Raw genomic sequence first — 14,599 nt, 5'->3', positions numbered from 1 at the left:
ATTTTAGTTTAGAAGGAGAAAGCTTAGGGGGCAATTCCTTTAAAAAAAAAAAGAGGTGAAGTGCTTTGAACATTCTAAGTGCACAAGAACATCCTTTACTCTTTTATTCCCCCCCCCCAGAAAATTCTTGACCAGTGGCGATAAGGAGAGTATTTTCACCATGGACCACTTCCCCCTGTGGTACCGTAGAGCTGCTGAGCATCTTTCAGGGAGCTTCATTTACAGCATTCCTTTTGAAGAAGCTTCAGGTAACTTGCATGCAATTCATATGTTTCTAGTATAATTGTTGATCCATTGGTCAGAAGACCGCTTCTTAGCACAAGCGTAGCATCAGATTTTTGTGTTTTCAGCTAGTACTTCAGCATTCATGTTGTTGTAGAAGCCATTCATACCATACCAAACCTTTAATGGCATAACAGTTGCAAATAAAAATACACAGAATATAAAAATTTAAACATTGGGGATAGAATCAAAATGAAACCGAGCTTCATTCATGGTCAGATTTAAATTTAAGGATGTCAGCCAAAAATTTTGCCACAGCCTCACTAGCCTCCCCCTCAGAATCGTTCAATAAATAATAACAGGGTGGCAGAATAGACAAATCTGGGGAGAAAGAAAGCTTGCAAAATAAATCTTTACGGAGATTTATGATAAAAGGAACAATCAAGCAATATATGCTGAATTGAGCTGGGAATATTCGCTTCACAGGAACAGAGTCTGTCACCTAAAGGGACTTGATGATATCTCCCTTGTAAAACTTTGGAGGGAAACACATTTAGTCTAGCCAACATAAATGCCCTGCGATGACTTGGAATGGTTAAGTCTGATAGATAATGGGGCATTTTGCCGCAGAAAGCATAAAGACCTAAGGAAGCTGGGGAGCAAATATAAGGGTCTGTTGGACATAGTTTCGTTTCCTCCAACTCCAACAGTCTCATTTTAATACATATGAAGATATATGACTCATCAGAAGTAAAAAAAAATCATCAACCTCTAACCCCAACTGGTTAAATTTGGACATAAGAACTGCTGACCAGGATGAAATATATGGGTCTCTTTTCATACAATCAAGAAGGCTGTTAGGATCTGTTCTAAAGTGAATTTTGAGCCAGAATTTAAACACTACAATCCAGGCTTTTGTCTCCACCAAAGACTGACGCACTTCAAAGCAGAGAGAAAGTTGGACACACATTTTGGCAGACCAAGAATTTGTCTAAAGAATGAGGCTTGAATGCCCTCCACTTTCCTGGTAAATGCTGAGATCCATAAAGGGATACCATAGAGAATTTGGGCTAGCGTTTTGTCTTTGAACACCTTAATTGCTGCCGGAACCAATTGGTTGCCCCTTGCAAAGAAAAACTGTTTAATTTGAGCAACCGAACATTTAGCCAAGTTGACGGTGTTGTTAGGATGTGAAACCCAGCTTAACTTGTGATTAAAAGTGATCCCCAAGTATTTAAAAAAAATTGTTTGCTCAATTGTTGAGTTGCCAATAAACCATCTCTGTGGGCGCCAGCAATTTGAAAAGACAACTACTTTGGAGAGACCATTAAATATTATAGCATTGTGTGCTATGCAGAATTCAATTAATCTAAGACGCCGCCTTATTGGTTAAAGTATCTTTAGAACAACGGGGCGGACGTAATTGTAGTGGAAGGGATTCAGCCGCTTCAAAACCAAAATGAGAGATCCATTTCTGATTATTACTGCTTATCCAAGCATTAAAATCACCAAAAATCATGAGCTGAGCAGTATGGAATTTCCTAGACAAAGACATCACATAATCAGAAAATTTCTCCCAGACAGCATCAAACTCCAGTTCTCCATTAGAAGGGGCTAAATAAACATTAATCTTGGTTAGAGTCAGTGCTGGAGAGGACAGCAATAAAGCCTGGGCAAATGGCAAGCAAGGATCCAAGAGGACCATCTTAAATGGTAAGTTGGATTTCACCAAAGCGTCCAGGCCTGCTTTATTGTGACCTTTAGAATGAGTTCTATAAGCAGGGAGATTAAAAACTTTAAAATCCATCAGTCTAAAATTGTCTTCCGCCCGTGTTTCCTGAAGGAAGACACAATCAAATTATTTCAAAAACTCCAAAAAATCTGAGTCATTCACTTTACTCTTCCACCCAGCTATGTTCCAAGAGACAATGTGGATATTCCTTGTGGCTTTCTTAGCTGGTAGTCAATCGATAATGGACATCCTTTCTAGCACCCAGGCGTCATCAGTGAAAATACAGCCGTTACGTTGGGGTGCACTTGAGCCAGTTAGAGAGGCTTCCATAGTCAGATCAATTAAGTCAGCCGACAGGGGACAAGGGGAAAGGGGGTTGCCTGCAGGATCCAGGTTGATTGAAGGAACTGATTTCCCCGGCTGCCACTTAGTACATTCAAGTTTTATGAGGATTGCCTATTGTTCTTTTGCTGGAAGGCTGCAGAAGGTCATCTTCTATTGAAACATTAAGGGGACTATGCATCACATCCATAGAGGGCTGCACTGATGACTCATTATCCAACTCGGGGTTTGATTGGGACTGACCAGAGCATGCTCTGGATACCTTAAAACACATTACATTTTGCTGCTGTAGTTGATGCCTTCTTCAAAAGTTGATGCCTTCTTCATGTACTGTCCCTTGTGGACAGGTTAGGCAGCAGAGCATTAGTTTGAGAATTAATAAAGGATCGCAAAGGGAAAACCCCCTTCGACCACAAGTAATTCTTTTGCCTCAAAATTAGTGAAGGAATGTTGGGGGATTGAAAGGTAAGCAGAATCCTCTGCCTTTGAGACTGATCATTAAGAGATTCGATGGTAATCAAGTCAATTTTGTGATAGTTCAGATGAAGAAGTTCACAAAGATGAGATTTAACTGAAAGTTTACTTCTCCAGCATGGGGTCTTCCCACCATAAGGACAAACTGTGATGCATACCTTATTGGGCTGTAGAACCAATTGTTGCATGTTCCTTTCATGGCCTATGCTGACCTTAGACTCCGTAAAGGAGCTCCGGGGATCCACATCCTGTGTTGCAGACGGACACCGCTTTAAAGGGGCTAAAGCTCCAGTAGAGGTATCATTCACCTGGGATAAGTGAACTTTATCCATTGACACTGATAGTCTCTTTATTTCCAAAGAAAGGTCAAGAATTTGATCTTCTAATCCCTTTAACTTTTTAAAGATACATTCCACTGTGCTTGCAATCAGGGTAACTGGGGTGAGCTCGTCAGAAGACATTCAAACATTATTTAACTTAAGGATAATTATTTGTTACCAGCTTTCCTTGGTGAGTATTGTACAGCCAGTTTGGTGTAGTGGTTAAGTGTGTGGACTCTTATCTGGGAGAACCGGGTTTGATTCCCCATTCCTCCACTTGCACCTGCTGGAATGGTCTTGGGTTAGCCATAGCTCTGGCAGAGGTTGTCCTTGAAAGGGCAGCTGCTGTGAGAGCCCTCTTAGCCCCACCCACCTCACAGGGTGTCTGTTGTGGGGGGAGAAGATATAGGAGATTGTAAGCCGCTCTGAGTCTTTGATTCACAGAGAACGGTAAGGTATAAATCTGCAATTCTTCTTCTTCTACCTCCTCACACCCCAAGAATCACAGAGAAGGATTTAATGGTTTATTCATTTCCCAGACCTGTATTTTCAGTAGACATTTGAAGGACTAGAGCTGCAATCCTAAGGACACTTTTCTGGAAGTAAACCCTACTGAATAACATGGGACTTTAGCTAAGAAACTGGATAGTAAATAGGGATCTGCATTCTGCATATAATTAATCAAACCCAGACCAAAGATGTCCCATTTGTTATGAACAGGGCTTTTTCTACAAGCAAGAACTCATTTGCATATTATGCCATACTCCCTAATACCAAGCCAGCCACGTTCCTGCTCAAAAAAAGCCCTGGTTATGAAATTATTTATCTGAATTGAAATAATTAATGACATTCAGTGGTACTTGAAGATCTTCAGATCTGGGCATTTTTCTTGGGATTTTTAATTCACAAAAGTCAGAGGGAATCGGGAAGCGTGAGAAGACAGTGAATCAGCAGATGCATAACTGACAGGGTCACTTACTGATCCACAGAGACATATGGATCTTGCCACTGAAGAGGATTGTGCTAAAAGGTCTGTCTTTTTAAAGTTGTTTGTACGCCAATCACATTGCTGACCAATTTTGACTTGGGAAGAACTTTGATTTGATTCTGTATAACAAATGGTTTCTATATGCTTGTTCCTGTGTTCTCTCTGTGGATGTGGCTGTTGGGCATAGGGGCAAACATCTTGCTTTCACATGCTACGAAAGAGGCAGGTAGCATTACAGAGACAGGTTTGTGTGTTAGAATTGCCAGACGATGACTGAAAGTCAGTGTGCCTCTAGGGAGCAGTGACATGGAGAGGGCGCTGTCAGTGTGAGAACATCACATCACATCCAGGGGAAACCTAGAAGTTATGTCAGTTTGCTCTAGGAATTGCTTTACCATAGAGTGTCTGGTGCTTCCTAGAGCAGTCTGATTTGACATCTGGGTTTTCCCCAGAAGTGATGTAACAACTTTTAAACCATTATCTCCAACTGGCTGCCAAAGCAGCACTGGGAAATGGGCAAGGCGATCACCCCGTGTCCCTGGCAGGAACTTGGTGATCTGGAGTGCATCTCAGGGGGGGGGGGGTTGTAGCAGGAACTCCTTTGCATATTAGGCCACACATCCTTGATGTAGCCAATCCTCCAAGAGTTTACAGTAGGCCCCATACTAAGAGCCCTGTAAGCTCTTGGAGGATTGGCTACATCAGAGGTGTGTGGCCTAATATGCAAAGGAGTTCCTGCTACAGAAAAAGCCCGGAGTGTATGCATAAATATACTATATTTGGCAGGGACTGCAGAGTTTTACCCAGAATCTGGTTGTGGTACCCTGTGCCTGTTTGGTATATTAGCTGACCCTAATGGCCAGCTTTCCATTTTAAAAAAAGGAAATCTCTGGTCCTTCTAGGTTAGGTGATGGAAGGCAAGATGTGCAGACTGTTTTCTGCCTGATTTATGCAGGGGAAACAGGCTTGTTCTGCCTCTCGTTTGTCACCAGTGAGGGAAGTTACAGTTGTGATTGATGGATATGGAAAGCTCGAGGGAATGCTTGCTTCCCTATTGCCAGGAACTGCTTCGTTTCAGTCTGTATTTTCTGAATTTTTTTTTAATTTAACAGACTTCTAAAATTAGGTGATTTTAATGAGGCAACCCTTGTGAATTTCCAAATTATTCCCCAACTATTTTATGAGGCATGAAAAGCAGCTGATAACACAACGAGTAATGTGAATGATTTGCATAATATTCAAATCAGGTCACCTGGATTTATGGAACTTAAATATTGGCAAGTCCTGTACTTTCTCTCATGCCAACAGGCAGCACACAGCATCAGCTACTGGGGTGGAAAAACAGAAGCAAACACATTTGGTTGCAGCCATGGCCATGCCAGAGAGGCAGTGTTACGGGGGGGGAGTGGTATGCAGAAGCATTCTCTGAAACTATGCAGTGTTGCCATACAGGGTTGCTTCAAAGAGGGGGGTAATGGGAAACCACATCTGAATCTTTCTTGCCTTAAAAGAATGCTGTGACTTGACAGCATCCCCATCACCACCACCAGAAAGTCTGCATAGACGCCCATAGGAGAGCCAGTTTGGTGTAGTGGTTAAGTGTGTGGATTCTTATCTGGGAGAACTGGGTTTGATTCCCCACATACACCTGCTGGAATGGCCTTGGGTCAGCTGTAGCTCTTATAGGAGCTTTGAAAGGGCAGCTTCTGTGAGAGCTCTTTCAGCCCCACCAACCTCACAGGGTGTCTGTTGAGGAGGGAGGTAAAGGAGATTGTGACCATTCTGAGACTCAGTGTAGGGCAGGTTATAAATCCAATATCTTCTTCTTCATTTACTTTGATGGACTTGGATTGGAGTAACTGTGCATAGATTTGAACTGGTAGTTTTGTAAACCTGCTAAATGAAGACTCTGTTGGTCACCATCAAGTCTCAGCTTTAGCCATGGCCATGAAGTCATATGAAATCTTTTCACTATAGTAAACAAAAAGCATAAGAATACTTTAGGCATCCAAAATTAGCCCAGTGCTGTGAAGCCCATATGAACCATATGCTTTCATTAATCACACAGCAGGTGAGTCAAAATTGCACTTAAGTAATGGATGGCTGTAGGGGGTTCACTCCAGTTTTGTGAAGAGGGACTGCGCAGACTAGTCGATCAGCCAATTAACAGTTAGACATGAGTTTCCCCCAAGGTTGTACCTGGCAGGAAACTGATAAGAAAAAGTCTTCTCCCTGTTCCCATTCTGGATCTTGTTTTCACTCTATGGAAATACCCAAAGTGGAAGGGGTGCATGTAGGGAGAGATGCCAGCATCATCACTCTTCCTACTGTAGACAAACCAGTTTCAGAAGAAAGTCTCATAAATTCTTGAATTTCCCAATAAATGGTTCACTTCTGCAGAGGATGATGTTGCTAAATGAATTAAAAATGGGAACTCTTTATATGAAATCTGGAAACTACAGGAAGGTATAGAAACTCCTTTAAAGTCCTCCATGGGCTCTTGCTCAACCCTTCTTATCTCTGGCATTGTCATCATCATGGTGTACAGCTCTTTAGCGGCAAAGCTTTTTTTGGCATTGTAGTGGGAGGGAAGGTGGGTGGAAAAGTCAGCAGCAAAGAGAGGAAGATGAGGTTGGAGAAAAAGAAGGCGAACAAGGACGTAAAGTGTGTGGTGGAGGGGAAGTAGAAAGAAAGCACCTGCAATCCTCTCTTGATCCGATTCCACTTTTATTTACCTTCTAGAATTGACAGCTTTCTATTATTTTTATATGTATTCTGGTGAGCAACTAGTAGTGGACCTGAAAAGCCATGATATTTTGAGGGTAGATCTGACAGGTTTTTTTTTTTAAATTAACTATTTACCATACCTGGTTCAACTTCTTATCTGCTAGATTCTACCAATATCTGTTTATAAACTATCAGATTATTTCTGCCACAAATTCATTTCTGGCTGGGATTTTTTTAAAACCAAAAGTAGGCTGTCCTCCTCCCTTCAGATAGTCATTGCCAGAAAAGAAATATGGCAGGGTTGGGAGGAAGTACTTTACTTCTTTCACCCTATATAAAATTCCACTGGCTGTAAATTGCCCAAGGATTTCACAATCCACCCACATCCTGTGGCACTTTGTATAATGATATCAACACCTCCACAAAATTAATCTCCCTGCATCCTAATATGTTATTTTAGGAAGGTCTTCTGCAGATAAACCAGAATTAAAAAGGAAGGCATCTTTATGGAAATATCCTTATGTTTGCCTGTGGAGGGGGTGGTGGTGGTTCTGATGCTTCCTCCTCCCTGACCCTTCCCACTGTGTCTTGCATCCCCTGGGGCCTTGCCACCTTCATCATCCTTGACCACTTCTTTGGGTATTAAATGGAATTACTCCAAAACCACAGAGGTCATATGTACTATTTCTGACAGGGAGATTGTCCATAATCTTGGGAAGCAAGATTGTGCATAATCTTGGGTGAAGAGCATTCAGGCTGAGCTACACATGCAAGAGAGGACAGTGGTGGGTTTCATCTTTGATTGGCCTCTCCTCTCTTCCCCTTTCCTGTTAGACCAGGCAGATTGTACACCACTTCCACTGGAGTTCTTCTCCATCTTGTGTTATTATTTGTTATACTGTTAGTTTAACATGGTGTATTATAATATATAAGGAGCCCCGTGGCACAGAATTGTAAGCTGCAGTACTGCAGTCCAAGTTCTGCTTATGACCTGAGTTCAATCCCGGCGGAAGTTAGGTTCAGGTAGCTGGCTCAAAGTTGACTAAACCTTCCATCTTTCTGAGGTCAGTAAAATGAGTACCCAGCTTGCTGAGGGGAAAGTGTAGATGACTGGGGAAGGCAATGGCAAACCACCCCATAAGAAGTCTGTTACGAAAATGTCATGATGCAACGTTGCCCCAGAGTTGTATACGACTGGTGCTTGCACAGGGGACTATCTTTTTATTATAATATATATTGTTGGCCATTTTATTATATTTATTGTATTTATGTTTAAAATGTTTTTGTCATGATGCTACCCACTCTGAGCATGGAAACAGGGAGAGCAAGATACAAATCCAATAAAATAAATAAATAAGAATGAGGTGGTATCATGTTGAGGTGGTAAGAATGGGCAGCACTGCTTCAGACTGACAGTGGAGGATCTTGCTTTTGGAATGTTCTGCTGTGTTAAAAACTTACTGCAAAAAAAACCCCAGCATAGCAAGCCTAGAGAGGAGGTACAACCTTTCCCAATGCTGTGATAGTTATCGTATTTGCAGGGAGTTTTGTGCAAAGGAACATTGAAACCGGGAATCTCCACCTGCAGTTTGAAGTAGTGCAGTCCATTCTGTCACCTTCACTTTATACTACCTCATTCTCCTATAAATGTAAACCAGACCTCACACAAATTTATCAGAGGTACACACCCATATAGAATTACCATCTGAAAAAAATGGAAGCTAGAATGAGGATGTGTATAGCAGCTCGTTTCCATGAAGGGAACAGGGAGATGTGAGAGGTTCCAAAATATTGTCCTTTATCTGCCAGAATGCTTGCTGAGACTCCTATAGCTCTTGATCTTTGAGTAATGACCCATTTCATGTTATCAGAATGTCACCTCGAACTACAAGTCTTGAAATTCTCCAGGCTCTCAGAAGATTACTGAGGATCTTAGGTTCCATTCTATGGTTCGTTCAGGATGCCAGGACATCCTTAAACCACAGGTCCCTGGTATGTGTTGCTAGAATTGCTGCTTCAAACCTACTCTTTTTTCTTCAGCTAAAGTTTTACTTCAAGAGGCTTGTTTTGTGATAACAATTCATCATTTTTTCCTCTCCATATGAATGAGCCAACTTTATGAGGGGAGTCTGTGCTCACACTTTTGGTGGTGGGCTTGAGTATCAGATACTGGAGTGACTGTCCTAAGACATAGACACTCTTTACCAGAACTGAAAGTCAGCACTGATATATTGATTCCCTGCTCCTGCTGCCTCAGTGTATTACCCACTCTTGGACCCTGTGCAACATGCTATTTTGGGATGATCATATATTTTTACAGATACTTGCCTAGAGAACTAGAGGCAGGTCCATAGGACTTCACTTGCTAGAACCAAGAATTAAATCCACTGAGAGAGTTGACAGAAAATAGAACAAGACTTATGGTGGAGACAGGCATCAATTGCTGGAGTGCATCTCACTTTTCCTCTGCTGTATAGGCTTTCCAGATGTTTGTATTCTTTCAAAAACCTACAAAATCTATTTGACTGAAGGAGTTAGTGGGACAAAAGCAATATTCCAGTACACCATGGGAAATGGTTCTACCCACAAACCACTTTGGACTCTCCTGAAAGTCTTGTATGTCTTTAATTGGAGACAAGGGTAGGCTTACATTGGACCTTAAGGCTTCAGAAGAGACAATCTAGTCTATGATCAGTAGCTGTACACAAGAATACCAGTTGGGATTATGTTCTTATTAGATACTTGCAAACAGGGCTTTTTTTTTCAGCAGGAATGCAAAGGGAAAACAGTTCTGGCTGGCTTAGTGTCAGGAGGTGTGGCCTAACAAGCAAATGACCTCCTGCTGGGCTTTTTCTACAAAAAAAGCCCTGTGCAAAACAATGGTGATCTCAGGGGTGTGTGGCCTAATACACAAATGAGTTCCTGCTGGACTTTTTCTACCAAAAAAAGCCCTGCTTGCAAAAGAAGTTAGAATTAGCCCCTTATGCGATAAGCGAATGGCAAACACTTATTTCCTTAGGGTTTGTGCTGCATTTGTATGTGTAGCTCTGCAAGAATGTGCAAGTCACACAGCCTCCTGCTGGAGGGTTTTAGTGTCCTTTGCCTGTCCCCAAAATTGCAAACAGAAGTGAGAGAGGATTTTTGAATGCCACAAGGATAATGGCTGAGGCATATGAATGCCATCCAGAGGGAGAGTCCTTGACTTGAACAAGTGCTCCCCTAGGTCTGTGCAGTGCCTTTCCACAAATCAACTTAATTTTATTTTTTTAAAAAAACAAAAAACCCAAAACAGATCTGCCAAAGACCTGAGGCTAAAATTGAATGAAGTTGCAAAGTCATGTTCAGGACATATTTGGGCACCGGTGATGGAGCCAGGAATAAAACACAATGGCAAATGCTGGCACTGTGGGGGAAAAGAGAGGAAAACCTTTATGTTGGGACAGAACATTCATCCAAGCTAGGATATAATTTAAAAATTAGAGGAAAAAACTGATCAGAAATCTTGACCTTCAGAATGTCCTGTAACCAAAGAAAATGGAGCAATTGTAGAGTGTAATGAAATAGAAGCAGTTCTAGCTTGTACTTGATTTCTGTGGCTAGTTCTCAGAAACAGCACATGAGGAAATAAATGTATTTATTGAATGTGTCACATCGGAATGTGGGAGTAGGGTGGTATATATGATAGAATGCTTCTGCAGACAGACAGACAGACGACAGACAGACAGACAGACAGACAGACAGACAGACAGACAGACAGACAGACAGATAGATAGATAGATAGATAGATAGATAGATAGATGATAGATAGATAGATAGATAGATAGATAGATAGATAGATAGATAGATAGATAGATAGATAGATAGATAGATAGATAGATAGATATGGGAGGAGGGTTCAAGCACAGCTTTCTCCCTGGAAGCCTAGTTTTCTATATGGCAGGAATTTTCCTCAGTAGATTATACATCCCAGTTCTACCCCTTACTGCAGGGGTGGCCAGTGGTAGCTGTCCAGATGTTTTTTGCCTACAACTCCCATCAGCCTCAGCCATTGGCCATGCTGGCTGGGGCTGATGGGAGTTGTAGGCAAAAAACATCTGGACAGCTACCGTTGGCCACCCCTGCCTTACTGTATGCTGGAAATCCAAAACTAGAACATCCCAAAGAGATGGCTGTCTAGCCTCTCTGCTTGACAACCTCCAGTGATGGACAGCTCACTCACCCACCCCTGTGGAACTGCTTCCATTTTATGCGTGTGTGGTATTCCAAGGAAGTCTCCCATCCAGATACTTGCCAGAGTCGACCCTGCTTAGCTTCCAAGATCTGACAATATAAGGTTTGCCTGGGCTATCCATGTCAGGGCAAACTTCTTCCATTGTTGAATTGCTAGAAACCTCCTATTATCCAAATGACCTACCATTTTGTTGTGAACATTCAGCCAGGTGAGTTCCTGTCTAACAGCAGAAGTGATACAGAACAGACATAGTTTAACAGCTCATCTACTATTTGTAAGGCTTCTGTCTGTTTGCTGTTGGTTTTGTTGTAGAGGTCAGTAGAATGTCAAGTCTGAGATGTTCTTTCCTGGGATACAGTCTCTGATATTTGGGAACAGTCAATCAGTGAAAATCAGGAAGGGTAATAGGGGCCCAATATAAAAAAATAGTGAAGTGCATACTCTACGGATGTATTCTATGAGCCCTGCCAAGAGCCAGTTGATAATTTGATACCTTGTGTGCTCTGTCAAAAGATAGTTTGCCAGCCTGTGGGCCAATGGATAAAAGAAACAGATGGGACAGCCCTATAGAAGAAAGCTAAAGATTGACTTGCCAGTGCTAAACATAAGGATCTGAATGTAAAAGAAAAAGAAAACTATCAGCATATTCAGAAAACAAGACCTTCAAATAAAAGTGAAAAGCTAGCTTCCAAGCTCACATTCCACTGTGAGCCCAGTTCCAGTCAGAGAACTGCAGAAGCAACACAGCAAGGAACTCCAAAAACCTCAAAAGGTTGATCAATAGAGCTAATAATCCAAATGGCCACCCTATATAAAAGTTGAGACAGCACTTTAGCCCTAAAGACCTGCATTGCAGTAACAAACTGAAGTGGAGGTAGAGAAGAACCAAGCAATGATCCAGCATTGAATACTCTCTTTGGAACTCAGCCTGCTTTCTCCCCCGATACTGAATTTGTGTGTTTATGTCTTGACAGATGGAGGTCCACCTGAGGTGGTAACAGTGAGCACATCTGTGACTGTGACCGTGGGTGGGAAGACCGGAATTGCAGCAGGTAGGAGCCTGTTTCAATACAATTAAGGCATAATGCTAAGTGTCATTTTAGATCTGTTTTGAGGATGAAATGATCTCTGTTGGAAATTTGTAGCATTCCCAGTACTTAAAAAGTCAACGTTTCGAATACGTATTGTGCTAAGCCATCGTGGAGATTCAATTTTGTGTTTGTGTTGGGTAACCATGAGCTGTTTTTCATCCATTTTGCAGCACATTCTTTCTTGTGTTCATTTTAATCTGAGACCATGATGTTCCCAAATATTCCCTAAAGGAACCATGCCCAAGAGAATCTTGTCTGAAAGACTGGTAAACTATTGTTCCACAAAACAGCCTTGAAAGCCTCCATTGTTTACTTTTTCAGTGCAATGTTCCACTTTATCAGAAGTTTCAAGTGATCATAGTTCAAGATGGGTAGCCATGTATGTAGTAGCAGAAAAGAGTAAGACCGATTTCCCATTTGCCTTATGCCGCTCTCAAGCTCCTCTTCTCAGCGGGGCTTCCTTCCAATTTCACACTATCTGCCCCCGGGGCTGCAGCTAGCATCGGCTTTTTCAAGCCACAAACAGAAACCTCTAAAAAGCAGTTTCTGTTTGCCAGTTGAAAAAGCCGATGCTAGCTGCAGCCCCAGGGCAGATAGTGTGAAATCAGAGGGAAGCCCCGCTGAGAAGAGGAGCTTGAGAGTGGTGTAAGGCTGGTGGGAAATCGGTCTAAGAGTCTAGCAGCACCTTAGACTTACAAAATTTGTGGTAGGGCATGAGCTTTCGTGAGTGCCTCAAATAGTCAGTTCAGCTATAAGTTAGGACCTTTGATATCTCTGAATCTGAACGCAATATTTCATTGCAGGTCAAGAAGCATACACTTAGCGTGACTTAGGCGTTTTCCATAGAACTCTATTTTGTTTTGAGCTTTCAGTATGCTTCTGCAAAAGTTCAAGGTTCTGTACGTGTAGCACAGTAGTTGACAACTGATTGGCAGGCCTTTCTACATCAGGGTAAAAAGGCAGGGATTCCAAGGAGACAAGTGGGTTGAAAGCTGGGAATCCAAGTGGAAAGTAGAGGAAGGTGGGCTTGAGGGACCGAACAGAGTGCCCAGGAAGGAGCTGAATGGGGTGGGGGTAGTAGGATAAAGCAGCACATATTTGTAGCATCCAAAAAGAACATATACAAGCTAGCGATGGCCATACAGTATGTCCTTGCATTTTTGTAACATCTGAAACTGCTCTGAGAAATACAGAGATGAAGGAGGAAGTGGCTAAGGGGGTAAGAAGAGACTTACAGGGATATCTTGTACCTAACTGGGGGCTGTGTATATAGAGGAAAAAATGTTAAGTTTTCTTTAATGACACAACATAAGCAGTCAAATATCTTCTTCTGGCTCAGAAAACAAAAGTTTCTCTGTTGCTTCTCTGTGACCCTTTGAATACTATCAAAACTGCGGCCTTTTTAGGTGGAAACTACATGGGGGATAGCTTTCACTACTGCAGCATATGCATACCTTTCCTAGTGAATTAGGAATCCCCGTTAGCTACTAGAATGCGCCTAATAGCTTTTGATCACCGTGCAAACGTTAGCTAAGACATAATTATTAATTATAATTTAATTGAGGCTACTTTGTCTCCAGAGGCATAAGCCTAGAGCTTTCTGCTTGCAGAATCATAGAACAAATGTGTACAATATGAGGAGTCCCTTACCCTGCTTCAGATAACGTTACTGGCTGTTCTCTCAAGTGAGTCAATAACCGGGGGCTTTATTTTTCACTGGGGAGAAACTGCTGTAGTTACATCACAGCTGCTAACAGATTTAAAGTCCCAGTGCAACTGCTGGAATCTGTGCGGGAGTTCTGCTGTCTCCCCCGACTGTGTTGTATGCAACGTCTCTCCTATTGTGTGACCTTCTCTTCGAGTGAGTTATTTGCTTGAAACCTGGTAATCATTCCAAGCATGAACAAACCCCAATTTGTGTGTGTATGTGTTTTAAAGAGTTGTTCTTGGTTGTGGTTGCACGTGGGATCAGGATTTGCATGTCATAGCTTGAAAATTCAAAGACCATCACACAGATTGCCATGTCTGCCCTCAACATATTACTCTTCTAGAGATGAGGACATTGCGTTTTCCTATTTCCCAAACCAAATCACCTCTCATTTGCACCATGGCTCTTGTGTTTATTGTACACTAACATTAAGTTAACAATCAGTGCCATAAGCTGTATATGTGTGGTATGGTTTCTGACTTTTTGCCCATAGAAAGAAGCCCTACACAACCTTTGACAATATGATTTTGAACAAAAGGAAATTTCAGTAGTAATTTGTGTCATAGCACAAGGAGGGGATATTTGGGCAGGGGAATCATAGAATCTTTGAATTGGAAGTCTAAGGACCTCCTCTCTATACACAGAAGCCCTTATGCAGATACTGTATATTTTCCACATTTGGGCACCTGAGCAAAAAAACCCTGACTGTTCCTCCTTTAAAAGGTTTGTTGCAACCACTTCCTCCCACTTTCTTTTGCGTTGGA

The 14,599-nt window shown here is 42.0% G+C and overlaps 1 protein-coding gene across 1 annotated transcript in view; it reads left to right on the top strand.

Annotated features, from left to right (window-relative positions):
- Positions 1-14,599, top strand: part of CACNA2D4 (calcium voltage-gated channel auxiliary subunit alpha2delta 4) — a 269,022-nt gene that overhangs the window by 143,447 nt on the left and 110,976 nt on the right. The window contains exons 25-26 of the mRNA XM_060245776.1: positions 121-248; positions 12,011-12,088. Of these exons, the coding sequence (XP_060101759.1) occupies positions 121-248; positions 12,011-12,088 (206 nt within the window). The remainder of the gene's footprint in view (positions 1-120; positions 249-12,010; positions 12,089-14,599) is intronic.

The sequence above is a fragment of the Heteronotia binoei genome, chromosome 8 (genome assembly GCF_032191835.1).
Source record: "Heteronotia binoei isolate CCM8104 ecotype False Entrance Well chromosome 8, APGP_CSIRO_Hbin_v1, whole genome shotgun sequence".
Lineage (NCBI taxonomy): Eukaryota > Metazoa > Chordata > Lepidosauria > Squamata > Gekkonidae > Heteronotia > Heteronotia binoei.
The sequence above is the reverse complement of the archived record's forward strand: the minus strand, read 5'-3'. Positions and strand labels throughout refer to the sequence as shown.